This window comes from Leucoraja erinacea, chromosome 13 (genome assembly GCF_028641065.1).
Source record: "Leucoraja erinacea ecotype New England chromosome 13, Leri_hhj_1, whole genome shotgun sequence".
Lineage (NCBI taxonomy): Eukaryota > Metazoa > Chordata > Chondrichthyes > Rajiformes > Rajidae > Leucoraja > Leucoraja erinaceus.
Window position 1 is genome coordinate 45,414,649 of NC_073389.1, and position 20,311 is coordinate 45,434,959.

At 45.0% G+C, this 20,311-nt stretch overlaps 2 protein-coding genes across 2 annotated transcripts in view; one reads left to right on the forward strand and one right to left on the reverse strand.

The window, feature by feature from the left end:
• The window catches only part of LOC129702493 (transmembrane protease serine 2-like), a 45,256-nt gene extending 42,943 nt beyond the window's left edge, over positions 1-2,313 (forward strand). The window contains exon 14 of the mRNA XM_055644220.1: positions 578-2,313. Within this exon, the coding sequence (XP_055500195.1) occupies positions 578-589 (12 nt within the window). The 3' untranslated portion in view covers positions 590-2,313. The remainder of the gene's footprint in view (positions 1-577) is intronic.
• Positions 2,314-6,281: 3,968 nt separating this feature from the next.
• Positions 6,282-20,311, reverse strand: part of LOC129702986 (interferon-induced GTP-binding protein Mx3-like) — a 35,729-nt gene continuing 21,699 nt past the window's right edge. Inside the window, exons 10-16 of the mRNA XM_055645117.1 lie at positions 19,587-19,709; positions 18,039-18,183; positions 16,477-16,478; positions 16,163-16,322; positions 15,162-15,238; positions 14,319-14,519; positions 6,282-7,704 (exon numbers count right to left, since the gene is read on the reverse strand). Of these exons, the coding sequence (XP_055501092.1) occupies positions 7,477-7,704; positions 14,319-14,519; positions 15,162-15,238; positions 16,163-16,322; positions 16,477-16,478; positions 18,039-18,183; positions 19,587-19,709 (936 nt within the window). The 3' untranslated portion in view covers positions 6,282-7,476. The remainder of the gene's footprint in view (positions 7,705-14,318; positions 14,520-15,161; positions 15,239-16,162; positions 16,323-16,476; positions 16,479-18,038; positions 18,184-19,586; positions 19,710-20,311) is intronic.

A 20,311-nucleotide genomic window follows, 5' to 3' on the forward strand; every position in this document is an offset into this window, starting at 1 on the left:
AAACGTTACCGCTCAGTCGCAGCAGATCTTGTAACTTCTATAGTGAGAGAATCGGCTTTAATTTATTAAAATCAATAATTTTTCATCAGAACTGGCCAGTTCTGTTAAGCATTCCCAGTCGCTGCCCCATTTGCTGTGTTTATCATGGATTTTCTGTTTTAGTCTAGTTTAGTTTAGAGACACAGCGTGGAAACAGGCCCTTCGGCCCACGGAGCCTGCGCTGACCAGCGATCCCCGTATGCTAGTACTATCCTACACATTGGGAACAATTTACAAGTTTTATTGAAGCCAATTAACCTACTTTGGAATGCTGGAGGGAACCAGAGCACCCGGGGAAAACCCACGCGGTCACGGGGAGAACGGTACAAACTCCGTACAGACAGCACCCGTAGTCAGGATCGAACCTGGGACCGCGTCTGCTGCTCCACCATGATCTAACATGACTCTTTTCCAAAATGAGCGTGCTTCCCTTCCATATTCTGAAACTATAGTGCACATGGGTCGATAGAAGTGTTGATTTTCATGTCTTTATAGTGCCTGCATTCATTGAGCTTTTCATGTGATTATCTAATTCCAGAAGCAACGATGACGACGGGGATTTTTGGGGACATATCTCGGACATGCAAGGCACGCAACAAATCCCCCCCGCTTCCCTCATGACACACGCTCTTCTGTCAGTGGTTGGGCAGATTCACCAAACACAAGCCAAATTGCAGTGCCAAGCTGGAGGATTTTCCTAAGAGTAAACCAGAATCTTCACATTTACCCGAGACGATCAAATTCCAAGTGGCGTGCCATGCTGAGAGAATCAATGACATTCATCTGTTTAAAGTGATAGTGTGCATCTTGCAATGCCTCATGACCATTCAGTGGCTAGTTTAGTCTAATAAGTCTTAGGTCAAACTCAAAGTGCATGGGATTGAACAAGGAAGAAACAAAGCTTGAAATATGGAGTGCCCTGTGGTCTAAATTGTTGCTGTCTGATTAAGTTTCTTTATCTGTCTGTAGGAAGTGTTGGCTGGTTGCAAAATAATACTGTATGTCAATGACCAGGTAAATGACGTCCTGTGAACCAATGTTAATTATTCTTGACTTTTGTTCTTAAGTTTACTTCTATCCTTCGTGTATTTTTCGTTACCTGGTGCAAAACGATTGCCCTGATGAAATTTACAAATTTTAAACAAACCCGTGACTTTTAAGAAAATCCATGGAACATTTTAAATGTGAAGGCCTTTGGGGAAATCTGCTGCCCATTTACTTTCCTTTTGATGGTGGATGCACTGGAGGTTTTCTTCATATTGCTGCCGCCTCTGTGCTTTCTATTGCCAGAGAAAGCTGGTCTTACAGGCAGTCCAACTGGTAAGACATTCACTTCTGAATCAATCATCTGTAATTTCAAATCCTATTAGATGCCTGAAAACCATGTTGTAGCAATGTTATACTTGGCACCTTTTTGATGTTGAACTAACATCTCATTTGATCTGTGTACGAAGGAACTGCAGGTGGTGGTTTAAACCTAAGATAAGACAAAAATGCTGGAGTAACTCAGCGGGCCAGGCAGCATCTCTGGAGAGAAGGAATGGGTGACATTTCGGGTTGAGACCTTTTTACAGACTTCCAGCATTTAGTGTCTATCCCATTTTATCTCTCAGATTGGCATCCCAGAACACAATTTTAAATGAAATAAAAGGGGCAATATCCTGTTGTTCCAACTGAAATTTACCTCAAAACTCACTTCACAGAATCACAGTGGCACAATGCTAGTGTTGCTGTCTTACAGTGCCAGAGACCCGGGTTCAACCCTGACCTCGGGTGCTGTTTGTACTGACTTTGGACGTACTCCCAGTGACCATCAGCTCCTCTACTTCCTGAGAAGATTACGGAGAGTCGGTTTGTCAAGGAAGACTCTCTCTAACTTCTACAGGTGCACAGTAGAGAGCATGCTGACCGGTTGCATCATGGCTTGGTTCGGCAATTTGAGCTCCCTGGAGAGAAAAAGACTACAAAAAGTAGTAACCATTGCCCAGTCCATCTTCGGCTCTGACCTTCCTTCCATCGAGGGGATTTATCGCAGTCGTTGCCTCAAAAAGGCTGGCAGTATCATTAAAGAGCCACACCATCCTGGCCACACACTCATCTCCCTGCTACCTTCAGGGAGAAGGTACAGGAGCCTGAAGATTGCAACAACCAGGTTCAGGAATAGCTACTTCCTCACATCCATCAGGCTATTAAACCTGGCTCGGACAAAACTCTGATTATTAATAACCCATTTTCTGTTATTTGCACTTTATCAGTTTATTTATTCATGTGTGTATATATTTATATTATGGTATATGGACACATTTATCTGTTTTGTAGTAAATGGCTACTATGTTCTGTGTGCTGAAGCAAAGCAATAATTTCATTGTCCTATACAAGGACACATGACAATAAATTCATTTGAAATTGAACTTGGTTCCCTCCCACATTCCAAAGACATGCAGGTTTATATATTAATTATAATACCACCCTGTGGCACATACGATGGCAGCGTCGCTGAGTCTGTCTCATCCTTTTCTTCTTTTGTTGTTCTTTGCCTGTTGTTAAATGTATGTTTAGTGTATCTTTAGTTTTGTATTATGTGTAGGGGGGGGGGGGGGGGGGGGGGGGGGGGGGGGGGGGGGGGGGGGGGGGGGGGGGGACTTATTTAATCTCTTTCCTCGACAGAGATGTGACTTTTTTCGGTATCGTAACTCTGTCCGCACTGCGGCCTAACATCGTGGAGCTGGCGGTCCCTTTGTCAGGGATCGACTTCAGGAGCTCCAACTGCAGGAGCTACGACTGCCCAGACTGTGGATAGTTTGACTGCCCCGACCACGGGAGAAAAGGAGGGAAGAAAATAATGTTATTGTCTTCCATCACAGTACGCTGTGGGGAATGCTTATATCAGTTTTTATGTTGTTGTGTGTCTTGTTACTACTTTGGTATGACTGTGGCAAATCAAATTCTTTGTATGTTCTTACATACTTGGCTAAAAGATTAATTACAATTATTCAGCTTCTGTAAATTGTCCCCAGTGTGTTGGATGTAACTAGTGTACGGGTGATTATTGGTCGACGTGGACTCGATGGGCCGAAGGGCCTGTTTCCACTGTGTATCTCTAAAATTAAATCTTAGGCCATTTATCTCATTGCTGTTTACAGCGCGAGGTAATCGGATAAACCAAGCAGTCAGAGCGGAATTGTGCAAATGCCACAGAGATAGGTCAGGATTGAACCTTGGCCGCTGGAGCTGTGAGGTACCAGTTCTTCTGGTCTCATCTTTAAGTTTGGTGAATCATTAGTGCAGCCTTATTTCCACGTCTAGAGCACTCTCTTCCTTAAATACAGTGACCAAACCTGAATGCATTCAGTGACCGAGGAGGTCTAATGGTGCTTCTCTAGGATTGAGTCTCTACACAATTGTGGCACCCCTTCCTCATTCTTGAACTTGAAGGAATTGAAATACAATGCAAAACTGCGCTTGATCTTTTATATGGGCCCACAGAAAAAGACCCAAGATGTGGACAAAACGAAGGGTCAGTGGCTGTTCGGAATCTTGAGTCATCAACTCTAAAGATGAAGCATGAACAGAGCCGCCTAAAGAAATTTGAGACCTCGGGGAAGAACAAGGATGATGAGAACTTGATAAGGTGAATTTTACTTTATTCAAAAATTATAACACAAATGTTCTTCAGCTTTCTCTTGCGTCAGATCAATTGTCACGAGTTAGAACTCGAAGGGTGAAATGTATATCTTTGGTCACCAAATGTGGTGCAAGTGCATCTGCCCTTGGGTATAATCACTTTCCACAATTAAATGAATGTGCATTTGTGTGGAATGTGCAGGGGAGGCATAGCTGCTGCCTTACAGCGCCAGAGATCCAGGTTCGATCCTGACTACGGGTGCTAGTCTGCACAGAATTTGTATGTTCTCCCTGTGACTGTGTGGGTTTTCTCCGGGTGCAGTGGTTTCCTCCCACGCTCAAAAGACATGCAGGATTGTACACATTGGGTTCTGTAAATTGCAAATTTGTTCAGAGTGTGTAGTATGCTGCTAGTGTATGGGATGTGGTCGCTGGTTGGAGTGGACTCGGTTGGCCGAAGGGCCTGGTTCAATGCATATGCCGACAGTAAACAAAAGCGAGTAAGCGTGGCCGCGGGGAGATGGCACTCCTGTTTGTCTTTTCACTCTTTTTGTCATTTTTTAGTTTGTTAGTTTTGTTTTAATGTTTGGTTTATGTGGGGGGGACGGGGAAGAAAATCGGGGGAATCTTTTTTCAAGTTCCTACGTTGCCGGAGATGTGATTATTTTTTGGATCACATTCTCCAGGCTCTGCGGCCTTCCATCGCTGGAGCTGGAAGCCTCCTCGGACTGTCGTGAGCCCCACCGCAGGGCGTGGACTTAACATTGGAGCTGATCCCTTGCCTGGGATCGCTCCCACCGCGGAACCAACACCAGGGGCTCGCAATCTTCAGGTGAGGCCGAGTCGGGAGCTCCAACGTCGCGGAATGTTCGACCAGCCCCGACGCGAGGTTCGATCGCCCGGTGCAGGGGAGCTGACATCCCCCCCGATGCGGGAGCTGATCGCCTCGACGCGGAGGGCCCGAACGCCGCCGGCTACGGGAGTCAAGATCGTCCCGTCAACGAGGGCTCGAGGCCCATGACCGAGGATGAGCTAGGGGAAGGACTTGTACTTTATTTTGCCTTCCACCACAGTGAGGAGTGTGTAGGAGTCACTGTGGTGGATGTTCATGTTAAAATGTGTTTTTGATTGTTCTGTTTCTAAGATGGCTGCCAGAGGTGAGAGTGAACACTGGCGCGACTAGCTGCCGTTGCTCTCTCTTCGAGTTGTGTATTGTTGCTGTCCCTACTACTTCTTGTTTTTGTTTCATTTTGTTTATATGTTTGTAATTTGCTTGTTTTAATCTGTAAGGTGTCCTTGAGAGTCAAAGGCCCATAATTAAAAATGGATTATTATAGCTCGGTCAGCTCTCTCCAAGCATTTACAACTAGTGGTATATAATAAAGTTACATAGCATGTCGGCATCACTGTGTCTGCATCACGACTGGCGGCTTGTGTCAGGAACCGTTAGTATAAAGGTGCCTGTGTGATGAAAATCCCGGACTGGATTATAGATAATAGTGGTGTGTAGCATTTGTATGTTAGTATTGCTTAACATATGAGTGGAGCAGATCTACAGGGTTAAAGGCATTTCCCCCCCCCATGCAGGATTTAAAACAAAATAAATCATAATAGCAATACGTTTGCTTCTTTTGATACAGGACTAATGGATTTATTACCAATTATCCTACGACTGAACCAATGTATATTAGAAGGTACACAAAAATGCTGGAGAAACATGCGGGTGCAGCAGCAACTATGGAGCGAAGGAGATAGGCAACATTTCAGGCCGAAACCCTTCTTCAGACATTTAGGGGGTGGGGGGAGGCGGGGAGAAGAAAGGAAAAAGGAGGAGCCCGAGGGCTGTTGTAGGAAGGGGAGGACACAGCAAGGGTTAACAGAATTGTGAGAGTTCAATGTTCATGCCACCAGGATGCAGACTCCCCAAGCGGAATATGAGGTGCTGTTTCTCCAATTTCCGGTGTTGCTCACTCTGGCCGTGGAGGTGGCCCAGGACAGAGAGGTCAGATACGGAATGGGAGGGGGAGTTGAAGTGCTGACCCACCGGGAGGTCAGGTTGGTTAGTGCGGACCGAGCGGAGGTGTTCGGCGAAACGATCGCCCAGCCTACGTTTGGTCTCACCGATACAGATCAGCTGACATCTAGAACAGCCGATGCAATAGACGAGGTTGGAGGAGGTGCAGGTGAACTGGGGGGGGGAGAGGGGTGAGTGGTGGGGTCATGTTGGAGGTGGCAAAACTGACGGAGGACTATTTGTTGTATGTGTCGGCTAGTGGGGTGAAAGGTGAGGACCAGGTGGACTCTGCCCTTGTTGCGAGTGGGGGGGATGGGGAGAGAGCAGTGTTACGGGGTATGGAGGAGACCCTGGTGTGAGCCTCATCTATAGTAGGGAGGGGAACCCCCGTTCCCTGAAGAATGAGGACAGTTGTGATGCCCTGGTGTGGAACACCTCATCCTGGGAGCAGATGCGGCATAGACGGAGGAATTGGGAATAGGGGATGGAGTCCTTACAGGAAGCAGGGTGCGAGGAAGTGTAATCAAGATAGCCATGGGAGTCAGTGGGTTTATAGTGGATGTCGATCATCACCTGCGATGGAGATAGTGAGGTCAAGGAATGGTAGGGAAGTATATGTATATTAGAAATAGCTTAGCAAGACTACAATGCCTTATGTGCTACGTTGAATAACATTTTAAACAAACATTCTCTCAGCAATGTGAACAATCAACACCTGAGGAAAAATTGCCAGTGTAAAAAAGAAAACCTATCAGACAGTAAATTCCACCATTCTGTATCCTTGTGAATGCTATACCTGATAATTATCTATTTGCTTCCAAGTCGAATCCAAATTTTTTTAAAACTTGATTACAATTTTAAACTGTGATTAGAATTAATTTAAATTTAATCACACTTTAAATTCCAATCTCACATCCAAAACATTATACGGAATGTAATTGCCGGGGAACATTAGCTAGGTGTAAAAACAAAGTGCAGGAGGAATTCAGCGGGTCAGGCAGCATCTGTGGAAAAGGGCACAAGACGTTTCGGGCAAACTCAATCTCTTGTGTGTCCATTAAGCAAAGGGATTCCACATAAGATGCATCAAAAGACAATTAAAGGTTCCTTGACAGCTTCAACAAGTTTACACCGAGCTGCTCAATATACAGACAATTTAAGATCAATATGTGTAGGAAGGAATTGCAAATGCTAGTTTACACCAAAGATGAGACGCAAAATGCTGGGGAAGGGTGAAGGGTCTTGTCACACGTTCCTTCACTCCAGAGATGCTGCCTGCCCGCTGAGTTACTCCAGCATTTTGTGTCTTCCTTCAATTTAAAATCAATCCATGTTTTCCAGAGTTAATCAATCTCAGCCAGGATGGGATGGGATGGGAGCAAGTATATCCCTTGATTGGAAAGAGGACATTAGCCAGGAGGAAGATAACAAATATGGAAATTGGGTGAGGAGGACCCTAAGTTCCTCTAACGCAAATATATAGTCAAAGAATGTGGAAATGGGCTCAACTTGCCCATGGTGACCCGCAAGTCCCATCTGCACCAGTTCCACCTGCCTGTGTTTGGCACATATTCTTCTAAGTCTATCCTATCCATGTTCCTGTCGATGGATAGATTGTCATTCTGCAAATAGGCAGGAATAAAGGCCGCGGGTACCAAAGAATGATTGTGAACTCTGAGACTAAACAGTAGTAAGGATTCAATCCCTTCAAGAGCGGAAGTTAGCAAGAAATATAAAAATTAGCAAGCAAAATATAAACACATCTTTACAGTATTCAGTGACCTTCGTTCAATTTTCATTTAACCAAATTCAAGCAATGTCTTCTGCGCTTTTCTCAATCGTTCTATTTTGCAATTGAGGTCATCTCTCTTCCTCTGTGTGTCTTCATCTTCCATTAGATAAACACTGATGCGATCCTTGTCTTCGATGAGTTTAAGCATCTCTGTCCGGAGTTTGTCAGCAAATTCGTTTAAAATGTAGCAGCGTATGACCATGGGGATCTGGTCAGCCAGTCGATGAGAGACAATCTAGGAGTCGAGAACAGAAAATAAAGGAAGATAATGAAATGGGAAGCAAAATGAATTCCGGATTCACCACACCTTGATTAAAGAAATTCTTCCTCATCTCCTAAAGGAACCTCCTTTAATTCTGAGGCTATGACCTCTGGTCCAAGACTCTCCCACTAATGGAAACATCCTCTCCACATCCACTCAATCAAGCCTTTCACTATTCGCTAAGTTTCAATGAGGTCCCCCCCCGTCATCCTTCTAAACTCCAGCGAGTACAGGCCTGGTGCCGTTAAATCCATCATTGCTCCTAAGGGTTCTGCCTTTTACTGTTACTGTACGCTTTCGTCTTAAATTCCATCTCCCAAAGAGCAACACATCACACTTGCCCAGATTTTACTTTGGAATCACGTGAGTGATTCCTTGAAGAAGCCCCGCCAGTCCGCATGCGCGTCATTACGTCGCTCGCATGGCGAAGCACCAGACTGGCAGGCGGTAAGCTCCTGCCAGTGGTAAGGACTTACCTACAGGTAAGTTTTGTATTTCTTACCAGGTTGTGTTTTTCTTGCAGGAACCTTTTCTTACAGAGGTGTCCTGCTGGATATTGTAACGAAGTCCGGACGAGCCGCGGGGAAACTGGCTTTGTCTGTGGGGAGACGCCGGTCTGGAATGCGGGTAGCTGGCGGACGTCAGGTTCGCTACTCCAGTCGCTGACATGGCGGTCAGCGGCTTCCGGACTGCAGTGGTTCCCGTGGAGGGGTAAATCCAGGAGGAAGGCAGTATCACCACCAGAGTCGCCGACAGTGTGGTCAGCAACTCCCAGACCGCTGTGGTCCCCAGGACATGGGGTAAAACCAACAATAAGTCGGACAGGCCTATGGACTGGAACGAGTCGGGCCGGGAGGGTTCCCCTCTGGAATGGATACTGTTTTTTGCACGGTTGGACCTCCTAATGGAGAGGATGCTCCATCAAGATGCACTCCAACAGGAGTACTTGTGTCAGCGCCGGCCTATGGAAGATCCCACGCCAGCAGCACCTGTTTCAGGGCTGCTTACGAATCTCCCTCTCTGTGGAGGGGAGTGTGGGGGGGTCAATATGTAATTGACCTCGAATTCTAAAGTATGTCCATGGAACTTACTGGAGCACATGCGTATGGCTTCAAAGGAATCCTTGCAAACAAAGGTGTTGCTGCCAGAAGAGTTGGTTACCAGCCGTTGGCAGAATACCCGGAAGATCCCAGAGTTCCCCATACGCTACAAGTGCCGGCAGAGAACAGCTCTATCGGGGGGACATTAGAGCCAGCCGCCGAATCTTCTATTTAGATAAGACCTATTCAACAGGCAAAACCAGGTTGAGGAAGCAATAGCTGTCGGACCAATCATGGTACCAACGACGAGCAAAGCATCATCAATTCGGCGGCAACACACTCCATGCCTCCATTGGCAGTAAGCGGTTCACTGAAACTGATGGCAGCGTGAAAGCTGGACAGAGGTTCCACGCACCCTACCAGTCCTACTCTACAACCAAGGTAACCAGGCAGGTAGGTGGGTCACTTCCGAAACATGGGGTAAGTGGACCACTTACAAGTTGGTAATATATAAAACGTCTGTACAGCACACAAATGGTTAAGGCATTGTCATCTACTTAGCGGCATCTAATCATGTAAAACTGCACAGTACTAGCATTCCAAGCAGGTTTGGAATTGGGGCCAGAATTGTCTTTTGATGCAGGCTCCGTATTATGGCCAGGATTGTCTTTTAAGACAGGCTGGGAAATCGGGCCAGAGTTGTCATTCGAGGCAGGCATGGAATGATGGCAGGCGTGGCCTGTTCATTGGGAAAGATGGAGAATGTCGTTTAACTCGCATGTGCAGTATAAACTTTTCCGAATAGGAAACTTCGTTACTGACGAACAACTGATTTTCATAAGGATCTCAAAGATACATTCTATGCAGTTCCCATTTACAGGGATTACCAGAGACATTTGAAATTATCAGGAGGATGGCAATGATAACTGTGATAACAGTAAAGCATTGCAAAATGGGCTAAGTTATTTACGCAGGGTATTTATCAAATTATTAATATCAGTGTTTGCACAACTCTGAATTCAAAACACTTGTTATGTCTTGTCTGGATGATATTCTAACGTTGTATTTTGCTAAAATCAACTGTTTCAGCCTCAAACTATATTTGTGAAAATGGACATCCATCCAGTGAATTTAAGTTGTTACCAAATAAACTTGTTGGTCATTGGGATTTACCTTTAACTATTAATTAACCCATGACTCCGCCCTGGAGCAAGAGATTGGAGTTAATAGAAACCTGTAACAACCTTGTTGTTATAAAGCAGCCTTCTATTCATCAAGAGTAATTGGCAACATAGTAGCTGTGATTCAGCTAAGTGGGGGAACTGACATTGTGCAAAGTAGCAACTTCACAAGTGCCATGTAGGTCATTGTTAACAGACCTATGCTATTATCAGCTGAAGCTACCAAAGTCACAATGATGGACAAACAGTATTCAGCATTGCTCCAGTAGTTTGGTCAGTAAAATTTCAGTTATATTACAAACTGATGCTAAGGGCTCTAACGTGGAAAATTACGAATGTCATCTCTAGTTCGGAGGTGGAGAAGATTTGCACGAGTCGCCAATTCTTCAGTTATTGGTATCAACTATCTATAGACACTAGGTGCATTCTATGGGTTAAAAGGTTATTGAATGAATATACATAATCTGCATGCTCAACTTCAAGTTGATACACTATAGTGGTGGCATATGTTAGGCACATGGGTGCAATCAAGTAAAAGTATCCCGTAATAATTTACCTAATCTCATTTGCCGCTGGTGTATCATCAAGTTCAGATCAATGACAACACAGAATGGGTGTTCGATCACAAAATATTTATGAAATTATGGTTCGATGAAACGGCGAATATCGGTATGTTACTTTCATGCTTATTCACTGGTTGCAAAATTACGTGGCATAACAATGGCGAGAAACACATTCTCGCTACAAGGAGGAGGAATGTTTATTTTATGTCTTCCTCCATTTTGCCTCATCAGTCAGGTCTTGAAATAAAGTCAGCAAGATCCCGTTATACGTTTTCGTACTGTTTGTCTGGCCTATGTAGCCATGATTCTCGCTTTTGTCAGGAATAATAACATAACCGTATACGGTTATACTAAATGTAAAACTTTGCTGGTTCAGCCCAAGGCTCGGGAAACCAGCTTCTGCATGATAAAATCAATTTATTGACTTGCAGATTCTGAGTAGACTGCTCCTATGGATCGGGTTGTCATACCAATCCATGTATGTGCTCAGTACAGAGTGCAGAGATAGAACCAAAAAAGCACTATAGTTCTTCAGGAGATGGGAAGCTTTTTGTTTAATGCTAATGTTATATTTAATACGGTACAGATTACTGATGTCTTGGGGTTCATTTTAAATGGGCTTTTGACAATAATTGAGTTATAGGGCCATTAACTGTGCCCAAGGTGCCTTCCCAACATATTTGCTGCAACACTCTGTCGTGTATCATCCCCGGATATCGTGTTTGTAAAGGATATCTTTAGCACAAGTTCTCCCAGGACAATTACGGGGCAGTATGGGATATTGACATTGTGTTAACTACTACTTCACCAGGGGGCTCCAGCTACATCCTTAGCTTTGGTCGGCTCTCATAATGTAGTTATCCTCATGGCGCTGGTTTCAGCACAACGGGTTCAGTCACTACATAATTGCGCCTGGACAGGATGATTACATATGTAAGTAATATTTATAATATTTTATGTTATGATTTAATTAAGCAGAGCAGAAGGGGCGTCAGGTCTCAAACTCGTTCCATGGCATATCCAGGGACCTTCGGTTATGTGAGGGCACACATATACAACAATACGTCAAGGTCACCAAGAACCTTCGAGGCCCTGAACTAGTAATGCTTGTTAGTTACAAAACACTTTATAAGACGGGTTTAAGAAGGAACACAAAAAAGCTGTTGAAACTCAGCGGGTGCAGCAGCATCTATAGAGCGAAGGAAAAAGGCATCGTTTCAGGCCGAAACCCTTCTTCCTCCTTATGGCTCAACACTTCAACTCCCCCTCCCACTCCGTATCCGACCTCTCTGTCCTGGGTCTCCTCCATGGCCAGAGCGAGCAACACCGGAAATTGGAGGAAAACCACCTCGTATTCCGCTTTGGGAGTCTGCATCCTGGGGGCTTGAACATTGAATTCTCCCAATTTTGTTAGTACTTGCTGTCTCCTCCCCTTCCTCAGCCCTCCTGCTGTCTCCTCCCAGCCTTCAAGCTCCTCCTCCTTTTTCCTTTCTTCTCCCCGGCCCCCCACCTCCGATCAGTCTGAAGAAGGGTTTCGGCCCAAAACGTTGCCTTTTTCCTTCGCTCCATAGAAGCTGCTGCACCTGCTGAGTTTCTCCAGCTTTTTTGTGTACTTTATAGAAGGTATCCATTCAGACCATCTCCAGGTGATAAAACGGGGTTTAATTTATTCAGGAGTAGATATTGATTTTCAAATCTCACTCCACCAGGGCTGCTACAACATCAACAGCAAGGGTTATTTATGTTCCGCTGCACCACATCCTAACTGCTGCAGCATGGTCAAACGAACAAACTTTCCAAACATTTTATAATAACCCATTGCCAGACTAGGGGTATTTGCCAACTCTATTTTGGTTCTATTTATAGTTTCCCTCCAGTTGAGGGGTTACTATTATTATTACTTGTTCATTAAACAGCATGAGCATGTTTTAAATCTATGTCATACCCTTATGCAATATGAATGTTTCCCTCATCTGTCAATGAAGCAGTTGTGGTTGTGTAGACTCACTTCTCACGGCATGAAATCACAGAGCTTTGAAATCTTAGAAACATAGAAAATAGGTGCAGGAGTAGGCCATTCGGCCCTTCGAGCCCGCGCCGCCATTCAATATGATCATGGCTGATCATCCAATTCGGTATCCTGTACCTGCCTTCTCTCCATACCCCCTGATCCCTTTAGCCGCAAGGGCCACATCTAACTCCCACTTAAATATAGCCAATGAACTGGCCTCCGAAGTAACTAACGTGACTCCGAAGAAAAATAGTAAGATTAAATGAGAATTTACTAGTTTGAAGTTTGATCTTTATTTTATGAGGAGTTACGATGAGGGATTACGTGCCCTCCACTCCCCAACCTCTCTCCAGAAGGTCATCTGGTAGTTCTAGGTTTCTGATCTTACTATGTTACTTCAATTACTGTTACCTGTGATTTCACACCGCTGCTTTGAAGATTGACGCGCATGCAGACTGGCGGAGCTTCTTCACGTAATCCCTCATCGTAACTCCTCATAAAATAAAGATCAAACTTCAAGCGGGTAAGTTCTCGTTTAATCTTACTATTAATTACCATCTCTCATTTCTCTGCTCATATTTTCAACTGATCCATATCCTGCTGCATTCCTTGACAACTTCTCACCATCCTCGGCACCCCCAACTTTCATGTGAACTGCAAACTTATTAATCAGCCCACCATGACAGAGATCACAGTACCGACCCCTGTGGAACACCACTGACGATCGACCTCCAGTCAGAATAATATCCCTCCATCACTACCCTCTTGCTGTCTCCAGTCAAGCCAATACTGGATTGAATCTACCAAATTTATGTGGATCTGCTCTGCCTTAATCTACTACTGTAAGGGACCATGTCAAATGCTTTATTAAATTCCATGCAAATCTACCTGCCCTCAGTCATTTTCATCTTGTCCTCAAAAGACTCAAATCAGGTTTGTAAGACATGACCTTCCCTACACAAAACTATGCTAACTATTCCCAATAGATTTGTGCTTTTACTAATGTGAGCAAATCCTATCCCTACAAATTTTCACCTACGAGTTCCTTACCACTGATGCAAGGCGTACGGGGCTATATTTTCCCTAGATTACCCATATTGATCATCTTAAACCAAGGAACAACATTGGCTATTCTTCTATCCTTTGGGCCCTTGACTGTAGCTATTTTTATACAAAGATCTAAGTGAACGTTCCAGCAATTTCCTCTCTTGCCGCCTTTGATAACCTGGACTGGGTCCCAGCTGACCCTGGGGACTTATCCACCTTATTCAAAATATCCAACACCAACATCTCCTGATATTAACATGCCCCAAAATATCAACGCAGATCTCCTTGATCTGACCATCCTACCTGTCCTCCAGTTGCAGTCACCTCTGCTATGGAGAAACGTTTCCTACTTTCTACAGAATTTTGTTTACCTCTTTCAGATCCCTCCTCAGCCACTTCCATCCCAGAGAAAAAAAATCCAGCCATTGCTGGTGCCCCACTCTTTTTGGGGGGGCAATCTAAGTGAACGCTATTTCCAGCTTTTACCACATACACCTGCAAATGTCTCCTCATTCGAGTCTGAACAAGGGCCCCGACCTGAATCGTTACCTATCCATGCCCTCCACAGATTCTGCCTGATCCACAGAGTTCTTCCGTCACTTTGTGCTTTTTGCTCAATGTTTCCTCATGTTGGCTCTCGCTCTTCCACCAATCATCCCAGTGGGAGGAAGGAGGGAACAGTCCACCAATGATCGACAGTCAATGGCTATCTAATACATTGCTGTGTCACACACAGTATATTTACCTTGTAATATGCTCGGAGATGATACGACATTTCTTGGATGCTGCCATGTGTAGCATCTTTTGACGAATTGCTTTTTGCTTTAGAAAGGCAGTCACTGTAGAGACTGTCTTGAGAATACACCACACACTCAACCTTAATCTGGGCCTGTAGCAGCTTTTCTGCTTCCGTTTCTTGCTTGTTGCTCATAATTGCGATTTTGACCTACACACACACAAAGACAAAATGAGCAAATATGTCATGGAGCCCTTTTTGGCCCTGCTTGCCCATTCCAACCAAGGTGCCCCATCTACACATCTGAGGAAGAACATTCTTGCTATTGAGGGAGTGCAGCGTAGCTTCACCAGGTTAATTCCCAGGATAGCAGGACTGTCATATGTTGATTGAATGGAGCAGTTGGGCTTGTGCACTCTGGAATTTAGAAGGATGAGAGGGCATCTTATTGAAACATAAAAGATCATGAAGTGTTTGGACACGCTAGAGGCAGGAAACATGATCCCGATGTTGGGGCCACATTTTAAGAATAAGGGGTAAGCCATTTAGAACGGAGATGAGGAAAAACTTTTTCACACAGAGAGTTGTGAATCTGTGGAATTCTCTGCCTCAGAAGGCGGTGGAGGCTGGTTCTCTGGATGCTTTCAAGAGAGCGTTAGATAGAGCTTTTAAAGATAGCGGAGTCAGGGGATATGGGGAGAATGCAGGAATGGGGTACTGATTGTGGATGATCAGCCATGGTCACATTGAATGGCAGTGCTGACTTGAAGGGCCAAATGGCTTACTCCTGCACCTATTGTCTAAAAACCCCAAAACTCTATTACCGAAAGGCAGAAGATTTGTGTACTGTACCTTGGCAGCTTTGAACAGGTTACTAAAGGCAATGAAATGTTGCTCGGCAATGACCATAAAAATACCCCTTGTGATATCTGCAATAGTAAAAAGACAATATCACACATGCAACTGATAACCAAGATAAGACAATGTGGGGAACCGCCGTGAGGGAGGGGAAGGGGGTGGGGGGGAGAAGAGTGGGGTGAGAACAAATTCTATCTTTGGTTTAATCCAGCATCTGCAGTTCTTTCCTACACAAGTTACAAAGTATCCAACCACAGTTACTCCCTCTTCTCCCCTTTCTCATCGAGCAAGATGTACAGAAGTTTGAAAACGCACACCTCCAGATTCAGTTTGTTCCCAGCTGTTGTCCAGCTATCGAACCAATCTCCCACCAACTAGAGTGGTCTTGTGCTCCCATTTATCCCCGATGCAGACCGTAAAAATATCTTTAATCATACTTTACTGGACTTTACCTTGCACTCATCGTTATACCCTTTACCCTCTATCTACACACTGTGGATGGCTTGATAGTAATCATGCGTTGTCTTTTTAATGACTGGATAACTCGGAACAAAAAAGCTTTTCACTTTTTTGCAAATGTTTCATACAAGGATAGTTTAACGATCTGAAATGTCACCCATTCATAGTCATGGAGTGATACAGTGTGGAAACAGACCCTTCAGCCCAACTTGCCCACACCATTGAACGTGTCCCAGGTACACTAGTCCCACCTCCCAGGTACGCTTGGTCCATATCCCTCCAAACCTGCCCTATCCATTCCTTCTATCCAGAGGTGCTGCCGGTCCCGCTGAGTTACTCCAACATTTTGTGTCTATCTTTAGTTTAACAAGAAAATCATTTAGGCTTTTTAGTGTGGATAGGGTAATGCATTCCAGTGTGTTGCTTGTTACAGACTTAAGACTGAAGTAACCATTACCTTTGATGAATGTTCCTGCTTGGGTGCCCAGAGTTCTTGCAATTCAAAGAAGTACATCTTACGCATAGCAGTCACATACCTGTGATTGTCTTCAGTTTCGTAATCGCTGGATCTTCCAGTGCAGAGATCTCTTCCTTAATGAAGGATTCAAAGGTATTGTAGTTGACAAACCCCGGCAGCTCTCTTCCACGGTATGAGTTTTCATATTCGAGAACTACATTTTGCATGCGAGTTTGTGACTGATAGTGTAAAAAAAAAGTATAACTTTATAAAATCTATTCTTTTCCAATCATGCATTTGATCGCAATGTCATAGTCAGGCACTCTCTGCACTCTTTCCATCTGAACAAAATCTTTCCTCTGGTAAGGTAACCAAGACTGAATCCAATACTACAACTGCACCCTCACCCATACATCATACCGCTGCAACATAATATCCCAATTTCCATGCTTAATACCCTGACTGATGAAGGCCAATGTACCGAAAGCTTTCTTGACCATTGTATCTACCTGCGACGCCACTTTCAGGGAACTACACACGTGCACTCCTAGCTCCCACTGTACCACAACACTCCCCAGAGCACTACCATTCACCACGGCATGTTTGTGATCTGGGATCAGTTAAAGACTGCGCTAGATAATGCAGCATAGTCTGATCAGAAACGTCACCCATCCATTTTCTCCACAGATGCTGCCTGACACACTGAGTTACTCCAGCACTTTGTGCCTATGTCTGGTGGAAACCAGCATCTGCCGTTCCATTCCACGCATGGAGCAAGCTGTACTGGTTAACACAGACCTTGAGAGCACAATGAGACAGGCCAAGCCGGGAAGGAACAACATTAAATAAGATGGTTTGGCGAGTCGAGACGGTGGGTAAGTAGAATAGTTTTATTTTGAGAACGAAAATAACGAAGTTACCCGAGTCACTAATGACAGCCAAATACACGATGTTGATTCCACACGCGTGGAGCTAGCATGCTCGTTGCAGCAAAAAGCCCGCGAATAAAATTATCGCGCTCGTGTGACTTCTCCAGCCAATCGCGAGGGTTCTATTACATGGATCCACCACCAGGTGTCGCTAGAAATGGTTATTAAGACGGGCCCGACCGGCACCAGATCGGGGAGTGATGTTGACGAGTGAGAGGGGCGTCGGAGAGAGTGAGGGTCCGCCAAAAAGCCGTTGCCCACACGAGTGCCACCTGTCGGTGGAAGATATGCTGCTGAGAACAAAGAGGGACCTGGCATGAGGGGGGGTGGGGGGGGGGCTGCAGAGAATAACGGTTCTCGGGCTGCATGTTGGCGCAGCGGTATAGCTACTGCCTTGCAGCGAATGCAGTGCCGGAGACCCGTGATCAATCGCGACTATGGGTGCTGTCTGTACGAAGTTTTATGTTCTCCCCGTGTCCTGCGTGGGCTTTCTCCGACACCTTCGGTTTCCTCCCATACTTCAAAGACGTACAGGTTGGTAGATTAATAGGCTTGGTAAATGTAAAAAAAAATAAAAAAAATTGTCCCTAGCATGTGTAGGATTGTGTTAATATGCGGGGATCGCTGGTCGGTGCGGACCTGGTGGGTCAAAAGGGCCTGTTTCCGCGCTGTATCTCTAAACTAAACAAAAGGGGGACCCAGCTTTGGGGGGGGGGGATGGCACCAAAAAAACAACGAGGGACACGGCAAGGGGGGGGAGGGCGGCCAAATCGAAGAGGGACATAGTGTGTGGGGGGGGGGGCCGCCGAAAACAAAGAGGGACCCAGCGTGGGTGGGGGTCGCTGAGAACAGAGGGACTGGGTGGGGGGAAGGAAGAGGGACATATTGAATACTTCTGCAACGTTGTTGGCGCCCCCTTTACGTGGCGACTCTTGCATACTTCCACCGTACGTAAACGAAGAATCTCACTGTACCAAGTACATGCAACAATAAAGCATCAGTCAATCAATATATATTTATGCTTACATTTATATATACGTTCGTTCAGGAATGTGTTCCATTCATCAAACTCATTTCGTACTTTGGTGATGTACCTCACACCATCTACCTGGCTCTGAGGTTCCTCCCCCATGGTCAGATTTTTTATGTGGCTGCAGAAGATGTTGATTTTCTGGCAATTAAATCACAAGTTTTGTGAAGGTACCAGCACACGCATGTAGAAAACAGAAAACATTAACCAATAAAAAGTCACCTTTTGCAGAAACAAGGAACTGCAGATGCTGTTTTACCATGGAAAGACACAAAGTGTTGGAGTAACTCAGCAGGTCAGACAGCATCTGTGGAGATTGTGGATAGGTGACTCTTCGGGTTGGGACCCGTGTGTCTCAACATGGAACATCATTTATCCACGTTCTCCAGGGATGCTGCCCGACCCGTTGAGTTACTACAGCACTTTGTGTCTTCCCTGGGTCCTGACCCAAAACATCACCTATCCATGTTCTCCAGGCTCTGGGTCTGTACTCGCTGGAGTTAAGAAGGATGAGGGGTCGCCTCATTGAAACTGACCGAATAGTGAAAGGCTTGGATAGAGTGGATGTGGAGAGGATGCTTCCACTGGTGGGAGAGTCTTGGACTAGAGGTAATAACCTCAGAATTAAAATGACATTCTTTTAGGAAGGAGATGTGGAAAAAAATCAGAGTGGTGAATCTGTTGAATTCTTTGCCACAGAAGGCTGTGGGAGGCCAAGTCAATGGATATTTTTAAGGCAGAGTTAGATTCTTGATTAGGAAGGGTGTCCGCGGTTATGGGGAGAGGGCAGAAGAATGGGATTAGTTGGAAGAGATAGATGATCCATGGTTGAATGGTGGAGTAGACTTGATGGGCCGAATGGCTTAATTCTGCTGCTATGACTATTACCATTATTATTTATTTGATTTTTATATAAATGTGTGTGTGTATATACGCACTGAACGTTTTTCATAATCTGTTGTGCTGCTGTAAGAATTTCATTGTCCTATCTGGGACATGTGGCAATAAAACACTCTTGACTCTTGTTGGCATATGAACACGGAACATTGTCCTGGAGTAGGTGGTGGTGGTCAGTATTTCCACTCCCAAAATCGGAGGGAGATCAAGACGGGAAGGTGTATTTTCAGAGCCTATGTCATCATCAATAACAGCTTGGACCACATGCAGGGGCAGAATGTTGAAATACACCTTGGGGGGAAATGCCCACTTTCAGATTGGCACCGTTTTGACATACTTTCTATGTGTGACCAAATGTTAGCGTTTGAAGGTTCAGGGCCTGTACTTGCTGGAGTTTAGAAGGCTGAGGGAAGGAAGGTGGGGGAAATCTCATTGAAACCCACTTTGAATTCATTTCACTCCCATCCTTTGGTCATTCCAGTGACTCAGATTTGAAATTTGACCTGAAATGTAACTTTTGGCAGCGACCCTGCCCTTCGACACAGGGGAATGAAATGGCAGGTTGTACACGGTTCCAGCCTCGCTTACCCCCTGTTGCTGTGGAACAAAGCAGACTAAACACAGCCATGAAACAGAGAGGGCCTTACCTCGATTAAGAATGTTATCTGCTCGGAGTAAGAAGTGGGGGCTGCTTGGTTGTACTTCTTGAGGGTTTGCAATGACTGTTTCAGCATGGTTTCTATTTCATTTCGCAACTGAGGCAATGATTTCTTGAAAAGACAGATTAAGCAAGGGTTATTATTTTGAAAGTGTCTATTCTAGTGATCACCATTGCAGTTTACTTCCCAGCTTATTCCACAATCCCATGATCCTACGTACCTATTACAGAGCCTTCCAAGAGCAAACCCAGAGAGTTTTAAATGTCAATGCAGTACTTTTGAACAAAGATTGAAAACAAAACAAAAATTCAGAAGAAACAAAACAACCATTATCGCACGTCAGCAATCTATTGGAACTGAGGGATAAATGCTGTCCAGAACTTAGGGCACCATGGTGGCGTAGCGGTAGAGTTGCTGCCTTACAGCGCCGGGGACCAGGGTCGATCCTGACTGTGGGTGCTGTCTGTACAGAGTTTGTACGTTCTCCCTGCGATCTGCCTGGGTTTTTCTCCGACATCTTTGGTTTCCTCCCACAATCCAAAGACGTAAAGGTTTGTAGGTTGAATGGTTTGGTATAAATGTACATTTTCCCCAGTCTGTGTGTACGAGTGTTAATTTGGGGGGATCGCTGGTTGGTGCGGACTCGGTGGGCCAAGGGGCCGGTTTCCGTGCTGTATCACTAAATGAAACTAAACTTTGGAGCGTAATACTTA